Source organism: Triturus cristatus, chromosome 12 (genome assembly GCF_964204655.1).
Source record: "Triturus cristatus chromosome 12, aTriCri1.1, whole genome shotgun sequence".
Classification (NCBI taxonomy): domain Eukaryota; kingdom Metazoa; phylum Chordata; class Amphibia; order Caudata; family Salamandridae; genus Triturus; species Triturus cristatus.
Window position 1 is genome coordinate 195,398,142 of NC_140595.1, and position 16,179 is coordinate 195,414,320.

Below are 16,179 nucleotides of genomic sequence, written 5' to 3' on the forward strand. Positions count from 1 at the left end.
TTCTTTGGCCCGGCAGGGCTCTGCCCTGGGCACCCTGAAAGGTTATCTTGCTGCCATCTCTGCCTTCTTGCGGCTTCCTGATCAGCCTTCTCTTTTCAAGTCCCCTGTAGTTACACGCTTTCTAAAAGGCATTACTCACACGTTCCCTCCTGTCCCTTTTGTAATGCCTCAGTGGGACTTGAAGCTTGTTCTCACATTTCTAATGTGCGCTCCCTTTGAGCCTCTTCATAATTGTCCTCTTCGTCTGCTGACGCTTAAGACTGCTTTTCTGGTAGCCATCACCTCGGCTAGACGGGTGAGTGAGCTCCAGGCTTTATCATCAAAGCCTCCTTTTCTCTCTGTTCATCCGGACAAGGTTGTCCTTCGGCCTCGTCCCTCCTTTCTTCCGAAAGTGGTGACCCCCTTTCATCTTGGGCAGTCTGTCACCTTGCCCACCTTCTTTCCGCCTCCGCATCCTTCCAAAGAGGAAGAGGGGCTCCACCGTCTGGACCCAAAACGTGCGCTCTCCTTTTATCTGGACCGCACAAAGCAGTTCCGAGTGGACGACCAACTTTTTGTTGGATACGTGGGTGCTAAGAAGGGGAAAGCCGTGCACAAACGGACCATCTCTCGGTGGGTCGTTTTATGCATCAAAATTTGTTATTCCTTGGCAAAAAAGGACCCTCCTGTTGGGCTGCGCGCCCATTCTACTCGGGCCATAGCGGCTACTACTGCTTTGGGACGGGGTGTCCCTGTGCAGGACATCTGTCAGGCGGCAACGTGGGCTTCGCTACACACGTTTGCCAGGCATTATTGCCTTGACAGCCAAGTCCGGAGGGATGGCTTCTTTGGCCGTTCTGTCCTCCAGGACTTTCTGGTGTGATCTTGGTTCGCAGACCCACCACCGGGGATGGTATTGCTTGGGTATCTATTCTAAGGTGAGGAATCTAACTAACGTGTTTCTTTCAGATGAACAAGTTACTTACCTTCGGTAACGATGTATCTGTCAGAAACATTAGTTAGTTAGATTCCTCACCGACCCACCCATCCTCCCCGTTCTGCGAACTTACATCTAGGGTTAAGGTTATCCTTTTCAGGCCCCTAGATTTTATTTTTGGCACCAGTGTCGGTCTTTGCATGGCTCTGCGTTCCTGGCGCGGAAAACTATGTACAAGAACTGACGTCAGCGCGCGAGGGCGGCGTCTAAGTACTCCGACGACGTCATTCCGGCGCACGACGCCGACGACGGACGCGGAGCCGCACACGACGCCTAGCGACGCGCAAGGGGTATTGCTGACGAAAAATCTTCCGGATCCAGTCTGACGCCTGGGGATATTCTAAGGTGAGGAATCTAACTAACTAATGTTTCTTACAGATACATCGTTACCGAAGGTAAGTAACTTGTTCTTTACAGGTTTGGCAGATGGGGTTGGGGCTCAAGTAGCCATTAGGAATTTGGATTATGCTTAAGGTTGAGGATAAGTTATAGATTTTGGGAATAAAGTTTTAAGGTCCTGTTGATGTAAATGTGTCAACAATGATAGGGTGTCTATGGTGGTAAAGGACATGTAAAGTATATTGTGACGACGTAGTGGCATGTTGATGATGTACTAATTGTAGATGAGGTGACACATTCTTTTATGTCCAACAGTTTGCTGTCGAAGACAAAGAACTTAACATTTGAAATTTCGGGGGAAGGGAACCTTCCTCGTGTCAGTGTGATGCGCCCTATTCTGCGAAACAAGCAGGGGAACCCTTTGCTGCTCTTCAACAGACTTCTGCTAAGCAGTTCCCAGAAGCTCCCTCTTGTCCTGATGAATGAGGGAGTCATCCCTGCCCAGGTATTTCCGCTCAGATTGATAAACGGCGCATCTTTAAATATGAGATATGTTTTTTTTTCCAGGTTTAAAGCGACTGAAATTTTATTATCAAACCATACATGCCAATATAATTGGTGCAAAACATGACAGATCAGTCATACATACAATGTTTTAGTATGTCTCCTGACATACGCCCATCTATCAGCCAACATAGGATATTGCTATAGGTAGACCGACCTGTCCAAAGTATCCACACTAAAGCTCATACATCACAGGAATGCTTGCCCTGTAGTAAGCACAGAAGTATTTTCTCTTATCCAGCTTTGGCTCTTTATTAGATTCTTGAGTTCTAAATAGTCACCTTCTTCAGGCTGGGAATCTGTGATACAAAAATATCTAGCAGTTTTAGAAATAACTCTAAAACTGCAATTTAAGGGGGGGTGGCCAAGATGGCGACCTAAGCAGACGGGGATTACAGAGACTCCTTGCTCCTTACCCCTTCATCCGGCTGTTTTGTGCATCAAAGTCCCCAAGCTAGCACAAAATTGCCCCCAGAGCAGCGGCGAGGGACGGGGCTTTGGTCAACGGCGGTGCTGGCAGCCCCATTTGACTGTGAGTCCGTCGCTTTCATCTAGGTCCGGCTTCACGAAATGGCGCCCATCCGGACCGGCCGTTAGCGGGGATCCTCCTGCCCCTCACCCGGCGCGGACATCATCGCCCACACAGAGATACTTCGCCGCCCTCTTGAGTACCGGAGGGTGTTTGGCGGCGGCGTGGTGGCGGTGCAGTGTCGGTCCCCCAGGTGAGAGCGCCCATGGATCAGAGGCTGCCCTGGGCTCCCCGCGCCGTTCCCAAATACAGGCCGCAGCTGCTGGGCCTACGGGAGTGGCGGCGTAGGAGACATCAGTGATGGACCAGGAGTGCGGTGGAGCAGCGCTGCCTCGACACGCCAGGAGTGCAGGCCCTGCAGTGTCTGCCCCTCGAGTACTGAGCGCCGGCCTGCTGCAGGTGGTGGGAGCGCAGCGGAGGTCTGTACTGGTGATCACTCCTACATAGCCTGCAGCGGGAGGACGGGGTGGGCAGCCGGCAGTGTACAACTAACAGGCTGTGTGCCTGCGGTGGGGGACCACGTGGACGCGCCCTGAGGCACTGGGGCAATAACAGGAGGGGTGGCAGGAGGGCCCCCTCCTCCCGCTCGCCGACTTTGCCTCCGCCGGACTGGAGCTCCTGTCTGTCTTCTTCTGAGAGCCCTGTGACCTGTGATAAGGGGCTAAACAGGCCTTGAACTTTTTTATTAGCGCATCAGAGTGTCTGCCACCCCTGTGGCAGGTGTGGGGCCCTGCGTAAAACAAGTCATGGGTCGCTGGGGGGGTGCTCGGGACCTCCCCCATGCGAATGCCTAGGTGCTCGGGATACTGGGAGTTTGTGGTTGATCTCCGGGCCTTCTCCCCTAAGGAAGTGCATTTGCCTGGCATTGGTGCGGGACTATCGATTCAACACAGCCCCAGGAGAGGGGCAAGCTGCAACTTTACCTGACCACGGCCTGGGGTACAAGTTTTTGGGCGCAATCATCGGCGACCCTCGGGGGGGGGGGGTGGCTCAGTAATGGCATCCACGCGAAAGAGAGGGGAACGCACGTTAACGGACATGCTTCTCAAGGGCCCTAACAAAGGCGACAGAGGGCCTCCTTCCCCCGCCCCTTCGCAGCACGACTCAGACCATGGAGACGGGGAGGTGCCGATCACCCATGCGTTTCTGGAGACCCTCTTCAACTCCCTCTGAGAAGATTTCCACTCGCTCAAGCAGGAGGTGGCGGGGGAGGTAAAGGAGATACGCCAAGAGGTCGACGGTTTGGGGTAGCGGGTGGCCGCCTTTGAGGATCATGATCACACCAGAAGTGAGGAACTAGAACTCCTCCAACAAGAAGTTCTTCGCCTCAAGGACCAACAGGTGGACCTCCAAGCGCACGCGGAGGACCTTGAGAATAGGTCACGCCGCAACAATATACGGGTCCGGTGTGTTCCATCGTCTGCAGAGGGGACTGATATCACCAATACTTGCAGGGCCTCTTCCGTGAGATTCTCGGCGAAGGTTCCGACTTTGAAGTCCGAATCGATCGAGCGCACAGAGTGGGTCTGCCGCGGCACACGCCTGCTCCCCCTGGACATTTTGGCCTTCCTACCGGACTTTCCCCTGAAGAGAGGATCCTATGGGAGGCGCGCAAGAAACAACCTCTTCAATACCAAGGACACTCAGTGGCGCTTTTCCAGGATCTGTCAGTCATTACATTGCAAAAGCGGAAGGCGTTCAGAGAAGTCACCTCGTTCCTGAGAGACAAAGGGATACCCTACGCCTGGGGTCATCCCTTCTGCCTGATTTTCAAATGGAATGGGGCATTTTACCACTTGAAGTCCTTTCAGGAGGCATGCACTCTGTTGGGTCTTGAACACAGCAAAGCGGAGGCCTCCCCACTCAGTCGCAAGAACCCAAGGGAGACGGTTGGCACCCAGTGGGCCGCAGACGCCGCCCCATAGCAGCACTGAAGCCGGGCCCCACGACTATGTCGCAAGAATGGGCTGCGGTCCTCCATGCGGTGCTTAGAGACACCTCCCCTACTGAATAGCTTTCTTTACGCATGGTCTATTTCCTGGCTGGGGGGGGGGGGGGTCGTTGGAGTATCATGCTCAGTTTGGTAACTTCACCACCAACCTGCGGAGTAAGGAGGCGGGTTTGGACTTTGGCATTCTGTGGGAATGTTTTGATGGGGCTAGGGTGGGGGGAGAAGTGGTCTTGGTTCAAAGTTTGGTGCGGGAGGTTAGGTGGGGGTGGGGGGAGTGGGGGTGGGGGGGCCTGGGAGCGGTGGGGAGGGTGGGAACAGCTGTGCCACATGGAAGGGAGGTTCCGGGTAGAGGCAACGTAGGGGCAGGTCCCTTTTCCCACTCCATGGGCGGGCAAATGACAGAGGCAATGTTGAAAGTTATTACCCTCAATGTGAGAGGGCTCAACAATCCCGTTAAACGGCACGCCATTTTATCATATTTAGAGCACTCCGGCGCCTCAATTTGTCTTTTGCAAGAAACACACCTCTTGGCCAAAGATTGGCACCGGATGCACTCTCGGGCGTTTCCTCAACAGCTTTACTCCTCTACCACTGATAAGAAAGCTGGGGTCGCTATCTTGATTGCTAAGCATTTCTGTGGCCAGGTGGGAGATGAAGTAGCGGAACTCAAGGGTAGGTTAATCGCTTACAACATATGAGTGGGCGGTCTGTCCATGACAGTAGGGTCTCTATATGCCCCCAACTCTGGTCAAGAATCCTTTCTCACAGACGCTTTGTCAGAAATTTTAAATTCCCAAAACCGATACACACTGGTGGGAGGCGACGTCAATCTAGTCATGGATGGGGAGTCTGATAGATCAGGCCGCCGTTTCGGTTCAACCGGAGCGCTTTCCCCGGAGGGGAAGGAGTGGATGGCCCGAAGGGGACTTGTAGATTTGTGGAGGGAGGTGCACCCTCACAGCACCCACTACACGTTCTATTCACATGTGCACCATACTTATGCTAGGCTGGACCACTTTATAGGATCTTTGGAGGTCCAACCACTCGTAAGGGGCATAGATTTTATCCCAGCCGCTGTATCGGACCATGACGCAGTGGTAGTGTCGCTCGCTGTCCCCCGGCCTAAGATAGCGGGGTTAGATGGCGCCTGCGGGAGACCCTCCTGCAGCGGAATGAGGTGGCCCAACAGCTGCACAAACACATCACAGATTACCTGGCACTTAACGATCAGCCGGACACACCCTTGACAGCAGTTTGGGGGGCGCTGAAGGCGGTCATAAGGGGGGAACTGATAGCCATTTCGGCGGCTGAAGCCAAAGAACGCCGGGAGAAGCGAGAATCCTTGACAGCTCAGGTGGTTGAACTCGAGCGGGTGTGAGGGCAATTGAAGACGGCCAGGGCGCAACTCGCTGGCCTCAATCTTGATCGAGCAGAATATGCCACCTTGCGGCTGCGTCATGCATACTATGTGGGGGGCGATAAAACAGGACGCCTCCTTGCCAGCGCGCTTCGAGCTTGGGCACAGCGGTCAAAGATCACAACTCTTTATAACGCCCAAGGAGAGAAATTGGTCAGCGATGACCAAATTGCCGAAGCCTTTAGAGACTTTTATGCCTCGCTGTACAGCGCTGATCGGTCCCTTGACACAGATGGGGAGGCGTACCTGAAGGGGGTGGCCACGTCAGCGCCTAACACAGCCGGGGCCGCCGCGTTGGATGCGCCTATTAGAATAGAGGAGGTGGTGGGGGCGATTTCTCGTCTCAAGCCCTTGAAGTCGTCTGGGCCGGATGACTTCTCCGCGGGTTTCTATAAAACTTTTTTTCCCTCTTCTGACGCAACTTTTCAATTCCTTCCAGGGGCCTGGCTCGATCCCTCCTGATATGTTGGAAGCCAACGTCGTTGTATTACCCAAACCGGGTAAAGATGTTACCCAATGCGCCGTTTATAGGCCGATTTCCCTACTTAACCTGGACCTTAAAATATTCACGGGGTGCTGGCTTCCAGGCTTGGCCCACGACTACCTGGTATTATCGAGCCGGACCAATCTGGCTTCATCCCCGGCAGACAATGCAGCGACAATACTAAACGCCTGCTGCACCTAATAGATAAAGCTCACTTTCAGGGATTGAATGCCATGCTTCTGTCTATAGACGCCGAGAAGGCGTTTGACAGGGTAGACTGGGGCTTTTTAGATAAAACGCTGGCCCACTTCGGAATCGGGAATCGCTTTCAGGCATGGGTTGCTAGCTGCTATGACACACCTAGAGCGACGATCCGTGTCAATGGTATCTGCTCTAAGCCCTTTGACATCAGGAGGGGCACTCGACAAGGGTGTCCGCTTTCGCCCCTCCTCTTTGCACTCTATGTCGAACCCTTGGCACAGCGGATCTGCGACAACCCTGAGTCATTACCGGCGTCACCTTCGGGGGGAACAGCATACCCTTAGTTTATACGCAGATGATATCCTGGCTGCGTTAGAAGATCCGGAAAGGTCTGTGCCTGCCTTCTTGAGGGAGCTGGAGACTTTTGGGAGGGTATCTGGGTTTAAAATGAACAGAGTGAAGTCCATGCTCCTCCCCTTGGGCAGTAACATGCACGCAGTCCGTGAAGCGGCTTCAGATTTTGGGGGTCTGCAGCTCCAGGACTCCATCCCGTACCTGGGGATCGTTCTTACCCCCTCCACCGAGCGGACAGTCAGTCTGAACTACATGAATATCACTTCCCTGGTTCAGGGTGACCTCAGGCGATGGCAGAAGCAACCCCTCTCCTTGTTCGGGTATGTCGCTGCAGTGAAGATGTCTATCTTACCCAAACTTCTATATATTTTTCAGACCATCCCAGTGATTCCGCCTCTGGGCACCATACAAAAGTTACAAGACGCAGTGCAACACTTCATATGGGCAGGGAAACGGCCGCGTCTGCGTAGATACCTCTCCTACTGATCTCCGGATGAGGGAGACCTGGGAATTCCGAAACTAATGTACTACTATAAGGCAGCGCAATTGCGATACCAGGTGGAGCGGAGCCGACCAGAGTCGGAGAAGAGATGGTTATTTCAAGATAGGCCTTTGGCGCAAACATCGCTTTGGAAGTTACGCTTCCTAAAGCGCCCAGATAGGCCGGCCTACCTCCAGAAGTCCCCCATCACTCGTACAGTACTGCGAGTGTGGGACACAGTCGTGCTTCGGAGGGGGCTCACCACTTTTCCTTCACCGCTTACACCTCTGTTCGACAACCCCGAGTTCACACCGGGATTAGAGAGGGGGGCTTTTCAGCAGTGGCGGTCGTCCCCATCCCGCTCAGCGGGTCATCTGTTTGACCTTGAGGGCTTCATTCTGTTTAGTGATCTGACAAGGTATCACGGCATCCCGGCTCCACTCCGATATCAATATTTTCAAATTCGACATTGGTTGACTCAGCCTGCAATACGCCCTTTAGTTGGTAGAAAACTGACCACTTTTGAAAAATGGCTTCTTACTAGAGATTCGGACCGGAAGCTGATCACTGACTTGTACAAAATGATCTGCCCGATGGTCACTTCACGCCCCTCAGCAGGTCAACAGCGCTGGGAACGGGAGTTGGGGAGAAGCCTCTCTGTAAAAGATTGGCAGGCAGTATATTATAGGGCCCACCATACAGCCAGGAACGCTGCCAGCAAAGAAACAGCAGTGAAGGTGGTTACATACTGGTATTTAACTCCGGTTAGGTTACATAAGGGCAACCCTAGCCGTAGTTCTGCATGCTGGAGGGGATGTGGGGAGGAGGGCACCCTGACCCATTTATTATGGGAATGTAGTGAGGTGACGGGTTACTGGACAGCAGTTCTTAATGACATTCACAAACATTTTGAAACCGAAATTCCCCGTTTCCCGGCCTATACTCTTCTAGGGCTGCCCAACGCACTCACTTTCCCTTTGAAATCGCTCTGGGGGCGTCAGATTGGCCTGGTCATGGGCGCGGCTGTACAGCACATTATTTCGCTCTGGGGAACACGAACTTGACCTACCCACACGGGCTGGTTGCATAGATTATGGTATACAGTGGGTTTGGAACGTATACAAGCAACCCTCACACAGTCCACGGCAGCCTTTCAAACAGTCTGGCAACCTATCCTATCACTCCTATCAACGGAATTTAATAAAGTCACTTATCCCAAATATCTCCGTCTTTTGCGCCTTACCGATACTCTAGCCTCCAGAGACACTCCTGACAATCGATAGAGGGCGGTGCTCTCAGGTGCCGGCCTCAAGCGGCAGGACACGGCACACCGGTTGGGTGGGGGGACTCCCAGGAAAGGAGGGGGTTGCTGTTGTGGTTGATGGTTGGGGGGGATGGGGGTTAGGGCAGTGGAACCTCGACCCCGCTTACACCCATGGACATTCGGGACTTTATTGATTTATTGCTATGGCTAGCGGTGGTGGAGGGTGGGGGGTACGTGGGGTTTATCCGCACTGTATCAGCAGAGTAACAGATGAGGTTTGCAATGTACTTGTTTTTGACGTCAAATTTAATAAAACAAAGTTAATTCTAAAACTGCAATTTAAACTGCAGCCCAGCCACATCATTCTGGGCTTTTTCTACCTCCTCTCCCTGAAGCTGCGTCATATTCTTTACTGTACACGTAACAAGGGATCTCTCAGGTAAGCTCTATTCATTTTTCAGAAACATACTATTAAAATCGAAGGTAAACTCACATTTTCGCAAGGTTTACTATCTACAGCATCTAATGAGCTGCATTTTGATAATAGCTCACTTTCTGAGAATCAGTTGTTCCAAAAATGTAGCCCTGCTCTTTTAGAAGTCATTCTTAGAGTCAAAAAGAAAAGCAAAAGATTTATTTTGATGCCCTATGCGTGGAATGCATTGATCTCTTCATTCGGAGCATCATATGTATCACTGTGACACGTTTTAAGGTTTTCCTACCATAACTTTCAATTTAAAATAACCCTGTTATTTTTCCTGTATGAATGGTCCTATTTTGACTCCAGAGAAGCAGCTGCAAAAGATGTGTATTTTCAATCCTCAGTGAGTGCCTTGAGAGAGCCAAAGATGAGGGTAGAAGCCTCTTCAGGTATCCCACCACCTCAAGGAATCAAAGCTGTGAGGTCCTGTCCTCCGATGCATCAGAGGTTGAGGAGGAACATGTCCTCTGCTGCACACCACAGTGCCCAGGACAAAAGTCCTGCCTAGTGCCCCTGTTCCCCGATCCATACCCAAGGATTGACCATCAGAAAAAAGTCTCAGATTGAGGTCGAGCACCACTCCAGAGGGATTTGCTCACAAGGCCTTGACACAAAATGCACCGAACTTCAGGTTCAGCTTCTGGCCCGAGATGTCTTGACCTTGGAGGACCCCTGTTTCCCCTGGCAAGCCTTTGACGAAGGGCACCAATTCTTGACATCTGTTAATGCTGGCTCGGGTCCAAGCCTCCAATAATCTCCCTTCAGAGTTGAAATCTGGCCAAGAGCCGACTCCAAAACCAACCCCAAAACAGGCACCAAAAAAGATCTTGACTCCGAGATGAAAGTTCAGCAATTCTCACAGTACCATTGAACTCCTTCAGGTGCCTGATGTCAGGCAGCGCAAGATATATATGCAGCCCTCCACGGTAAAGATTCTTTCATGACCATCCTCACAGGAGGACCGTCGCACTCCCCATCCAACTTTAGGGTGGAAGAGAAAGCTCACCTTTGAGGAAGGAAAAAATTCAGAGGAATTACTATACTACTGAGTCCCAAAAACATGGACATGGGGACTAGTCCACTGCCACCGTTCCTGCTTCTTATTCTCCACCAACCACCATGAACACACACACACCATCACTACCTTCTCAGTCTCCTGAGCAGTCCCTTCACTCTTTCCACACTGACTCAGATGAAGACAGTCCTTGTGACATGCAGGACTCGTGTTTGGAGCCTCCGTCACATGTGGATGGGGATGACCCCTGAGAAGGCTATAATAGGGACCTGGAGATGGTTCAGATTAAGAGACCTTTACTGTTCTGACCTTACCCCCACTGCTGCCCAAACTTCCCACCAAAGATATCACAGCATACCACGCTGTTATTCTGAGAGTAGCCAACAATCCTTAAATTAAGCTGCATATAGTGAAGGAGAAGAACCGGTTTCTCATGGAGTCACTCTCAAAGTCAAAGAAGTCTGTACATTATTTACCACTGCTTAAATGCATGACCAAACGCAGTAATGGATGCTTTAATGACCCAGTAAAAGCGTGTTTCATCAATCCTAGGGTGGTGAAGTAATATAAACCTGCTCCAGATGACAAAATAGTGGTCAGGTACAGACAGATTCTCCGGCCTTGCATACTGCCAGGAAAGCAGCCTGTGCACAGGCATCTGAAGAAAGAGTAAGAGGATAGGTGCTACAGGCAAGCATGTTGATGTGGGAGCAACTATCCTGTTGCAGAACTGCTAACTCCGTCGGACTGCTATCATGTTGCGACTGATAGCACTGGAAAGAAATGGAGCAGTTTGTGAAACATCTGCCAGAGGTGTAAAGGAAAAAGAGACAAGGCCTGCTTCAGAAGGAAAGATAATTTCCAGTGCCAATATCCACTGCTTCCTGAGTGCCACTAACACTGCCTCCATGGAAGTGAACACTAGCATTCTACACCGCTGCCACACATGGCTTAGAGTGTCTAATTTCAGACCCAGTGTTCAACAAAATTTGATGGAGAGCATCTTATTGACCCACAAGTAGACAGTGCCTAAGAAAATTAGACCGGAAATAGGTACCGCTAAAGCAATTAGTGCACTCATGTTTGAAATTCCAAAGGCGTCCTTTCACAAGCAACAAACACAGGGAACGTCAAACCCTCTACCACACTTCAGAGAATGGGTACCAGCAACATTAGCCATTCCAAGAGGGGCATACTTCCAAAGCCTATGGAAGAGGAGGCTACTGTGGAAACAGCAGAGGTAAAAGTGCCTCTGGAATAGGCAACTCTGACAGCAAACAGTGACTTACCCAGCATCCTCCCAATCACATAACACCTGTCAGGGGGAAAAAAAAGTTGTTTCTTCCTCATTGGAAGGGAATAACCATAGACATGTGGGTACTCTTCCTAATGCAGCAGAATATGTGCTTAGATTTCCACACCACCCAACATTCCTCCTCAACAGCATGCAATGAGCCACAAGCATCTGCGTCTCTTGCAAGAGGATGTACAGGTACTTCTTACCAAATGAGTCTGTACATCCTCGCACCAGCGTGGACAAAGATTGTACTCACTGTACTTTCTCATCACCAAGAAAAATGGTACCTTGCATCTCATCCTCAGACCACTAAACCGTTAAATCCTGTGGGAGCACCTCAGAATACCCAGCATGTCATCATCCTGCTCTTCACAGGAGACCAACTGGGGACCTTCGACCTCAAGGACGCCTACTTCCACAGCGTCCTACATCCAGCTGATCACCACTGCTTGCTCTGTTTGTAAGTGGACAACAGTGCCAAATCTACTTTCTGCCATTCAGGGTCACAACAGTACCAAGAATGTTCAACTAATGTCTAGTCGTAGTGGCTGAACATGTCTTCTCATATTTTGAAGACTGTCTGATAAAGAGCAGCAGCCGACAACAGTTTCTAGCACACAGTAGGCAGCAGTGTCGCTGTTGCACAGACAAGGGTTCACCAGTAGTGCAAAAAAGTTACATCTGCAACCAAAGCAGATACATCCTTTTTCAGGAACTGTACTAAAATACCTTCACAGGAAATGCCTACTCAAACCACGAGATGGTAATGGCATTCAAAAGGCTGACACCTCTTTTACAGACACCACATCACCCTGCGGTAAGAACAGTGATGAAGTTGTTGGGGATAATAGATTCATGTATACAGATTGTGACATAAACATGGTTATACGTGCACACTCTACTAGAGTGTCTAGTAAGGCAATAATCACAAGCAGAGGGTCCCTGGGAAGAGCAAGTGACGGTAGGGTTAAAAGTTCAGCACACATTCCCATGATGGAACAATAATTTGTTACTGGGAAGGTCTTTTTTTGGCCACAGTCTCAGGTAACGATTACCACAAAAACCTCACTCATGGGGTGCGGGGTAAAATTCTATTTTGACACTATCATTGGCCTTAGGTGGACTCAAACTGCCTACCTCAGAAAGTCACTAGTCGGGCCATCTCCAGCGGCAGGGACACAGGGTGCGTGCCACCACGCCTGGCAAGGGTGTGCAGTACCATTCAACCTTATGACTGTTCGGGGTACCTGGACATAAGAACAACAAGAATGTCAAATCAGTTACCTGACACGGTCAGCTATTCAGTTGGTGTACAGAGCATTGTATACGCTCATTCAAGGGAAAACAGTTCCAATATAAAGGAATAACATTACCAACATGTGCTACATGCAGATGAAGACAGAATCTTACTCTCCTCAGCGGTCAGCACTAGCCTAAAAGTTTTGACACTCTGCCATTAGAATATACAATCAACTCCGGGCACAGCATGTTCCAGAAGTAGACGACAGATTTGTGGACCTACCAATCAGGATGCATCAATAAGTTTACGAGTGGGAGATAAATCCACAAAAGATCTGTTTGTCACCGTAGAAAATGCAAAATGTCTAAACTTTACCTCCAGCTACCCACACCCACAGCCCATGGTCAATGCACTATGGATGAACTGGTCAGGGAAATCTGCTTATGTCTTTCCTCCACTGCCTCTGTTTCCATAGGTTGTGAGGAAAATGAAGCAAACATCCATGGCCCTCATTCTGGTGGTGCCAACTTGGGCAAGACAACCATGGTATTTATTGCTGCTTGAAATGTCTGTCCATCCATGCAAAAAACTAGTGATCAGACCAGACCTCCTGATTCAGCATTAAAGTCATCTCAGATACCCAGATTTCAGACAAATGAACCTAGCAGTTTGGCACCTGATGCCCTAGAGTTAGGGTACAACAGTCTTCCTGACGAGTACATGAAAAATCTGGCATGAGGCCCGCAAGCCCACAACACAAACTTGTTATGCTGCAAAATGGAAAACGTTTGTACATTACTAAATAGGGAAACAGATAGATGCACTTAAAGTGTTAGTGCAAAATATTATTTGCTACTCAGTGCACCTTCAAAAGTCAGGGTTGGCATACGCTTCCATTCGCTTACACTGAGCTGCAGTGGCAGCATATAAGCAAAGTAGAGAACACTTTTTCCTGTTTAAAATACCTGTTGTCAAGGCCTTCATGGAGGGCCTCAGTAGAATAATTACTGCAAGAAATTATTCAGCCCCTTCATAGAATCTTAACATAGTTTTAACAAGGCTTATAGGGCCCCCATTCAAGCCACTACATGTGCACGAAATGCAATTTCTGTCACATAAGGTGGCCGTCCTTGTTGCTGTCACCTCGCTAAGGAAAGTCGATGAACTGCAGGAACTAACACTGTAGGACCTATTTATTCAGGACCTCAGAGCTAGAATTGTCTTAAGGACAAATCGCAGATCTCCTCCCAAGGTGGATTTATCTTTCCAGTGATGTGACTAGCCCATATCCTTTTCACACCCGGATTATAGCAAAAAAGCCACTATACACACTGCAGTGGATGCCAATCAAGTACCCTGACTCCGGTCTCGAAGTCGCTGGGACGTCGAGAGTGAGCCCGGTGGGGGTTCCCATTCACACATCGGGCCGCAGTCCACCTATAGCGTCCGGGCACAGCCTTGTGGGGCTCCCAGCAATGACGTCTGATGCGGCCGCAGCAGGGGACATGTCCCCGAGGCAACGCCATCCCACTCCGCAGTCTCCCATCGCGGTGGATGTTGGGTCGACGCCTGCCCGACGCCAGTCATCGGAGTCTCCTTCGACATTTGTCGATGTAGCGCCGTCTCGACGTAGTTCAACCCCAGAGACGGCCTTTTCTCCTCCTTTGCTAATGGTGGATGAGGCGCCTGGGGATTCATTCCCCCCAGTGTTGCCTACGCCTTTCTCGGAACATGTTGATGTGGATCATCTGCAGGCCCTTGGGCATCCTCAGGCTACAGAGCCTTTGGCTTTTGGTGGATCTGTTAGCCTGCAACCGTTCCCCTAATTATGATCTGCTGTCGCCACCTAGAATGGCCACGGGGGCTAGTGCAGCATTTACATGAGTTGTTCGCACAGCTGCTGACATTTTACAGTTCCAGCCTCCATCTGTCTCTCTACCTTCCAATCCCTTGTTGGATCTGCTCCACCAGGAAAACGTGGATGATGAACCCTTGCTGCCGTTTGGCGTGTCATTGTACAACATTCTTCTGGGGACCTGGGAAAGGCCCTCCTCGGGGGACCCTGTGAAACATGCTATCGCATATCGTCATCGCCCGGCTCCAGATGACCCTGTCTCTCTGTCCTTACACGCTAGGGCTCAAGGTCTTGTTGTCCAGGCAGCCTCAGCTTCGCTGCCACCATCCTCTCCTCCGCTACTCCCACCTACTAGGGAGTCTCGCTGGTTGGAGAGTTGTGGTAGACACTGTTTGCGTCCTTGAGCTCGGGCCTTAGGTCCTTGAACACGTCCTGCGTGTTTGCACGGGCTACTTTCTCACTCTGGGACTCAGTTGAGCATCTCCTTCCCTCTCTCCTGCAAGGCCCTCGGGCTGATCTGACTCAGGTACTCCAAGATGGTCATGTGCTGGCGCACAATTCGATTCAATCAGCCATGGACACTACTGACTCAGTGGGTCAGGCTATGGCCACATCAATAGCTCTGCGTCGCCATGCTTGGCTGCATGATGGCAGTTTTCCTGAAAATGTTCAGGAGCGTCTCCGAGATTTGCCCCTTGATAAGGCCAATCTTTTTGACAGTCATGCGTACTCAGCGGTGCAGCGTCTCATGTCTATCTTCCTGTAATTGACATTGTTGCGGTCTTGTTTGCATTGGTTGCAGTATTGTCGCTGCTTTTTTCTGGTTTCCATCTATGGGTTCACGCTATTTCCCAGACGGACGGTACAGCTATACAGCTGTTTCTGACATTAATTCCGTCTCCTCTGCCTAAGAGCTAGTCTCAAAAGGTGTTCCCTTGCTTTTATAGAGATGTGACATACCCAATGTGGGGTATTCGTTGGTTATTGTATAGCCATTCTACCTTACCACGGGAAGTGTTCTTCCTGGGTGTTCTGTGTTTAATGTTCCAGGAACGGTTTTTATTGGATGGTGTAGGTCCTTCCTGCAAGGTCATCCTAGGATTGTTATCTTATTTCCCTCTGGGGAATTTCCAGTAGTTCATGCTGTGGGCTTCTCACGATATGGTTTTCGCTTCTTCACGCTCTCCCTACTGTTGTGGGACTTCTCCCCTAGTACGTGCCTCACTGGTAACGTTGTTCTTTTTGGAGCTTACATGGTGGCGTAGCTTGCTCTTGGTGCTTACATGCATGTCTTTTACGGTTGTTCCATAGTTCTCTCCTGCCTCTGAGGATGCTTGTTTCCGGTCCAGGGAAGACATGGCTTGGCAGTTCGGGCTGGACTGTTCCCATGAGGCACAGGGTCAGACTGATTTGGATATGGCCATGTCTGAACTGGGGTGGCAGAGTAAGCTAAAGAATGATGATGGGTTAAACCCAGATCAGTTGACTGGGGGTGAGTGCTTGCAATGTTCAACACTCCGTCCATCATCCCTTTTGGTTTTGCTTTGTTTGCCCTAAGTTGGCAGTGTATGCCCAGACGTGGGTCCCTTGCTCACTTTGCCACTGGATTCAAGCTAGCCTGGCTGATGACGGCTGATTAGCCAGAAACCGGTCCCAGGATGCTTGTTTCCGGTCCAGGGAAGACATGGCTTGGCAGTTCGGGCTGAACTGTTCCCATGAGGCACAGGGTCA

General features: G+C 50.6%; 1 protein-coding gene across 1 annotated transcript in view; it reads left to right on the top strand.

The window, feature by feature from the left end:
- Positions 1-16,179, top strand: part of HYDIN (HYDIN axonemal central pair apparatus protein) — a 2,467,744-nt gene that overhangs the window by 1,913,760 nt on the left and 537,805 nt on the right. The window contains exon 62 of the mRNA XM_085640020.1: positions 1,631-1,820. Within this exon, the coding sequence (XP_085496146.1) occupies positions 1,631-1,820 (190 nt within the window). The remainder of the gene's footprint in view (positions 1-1,630; positions 1,821-16,179) is intronic.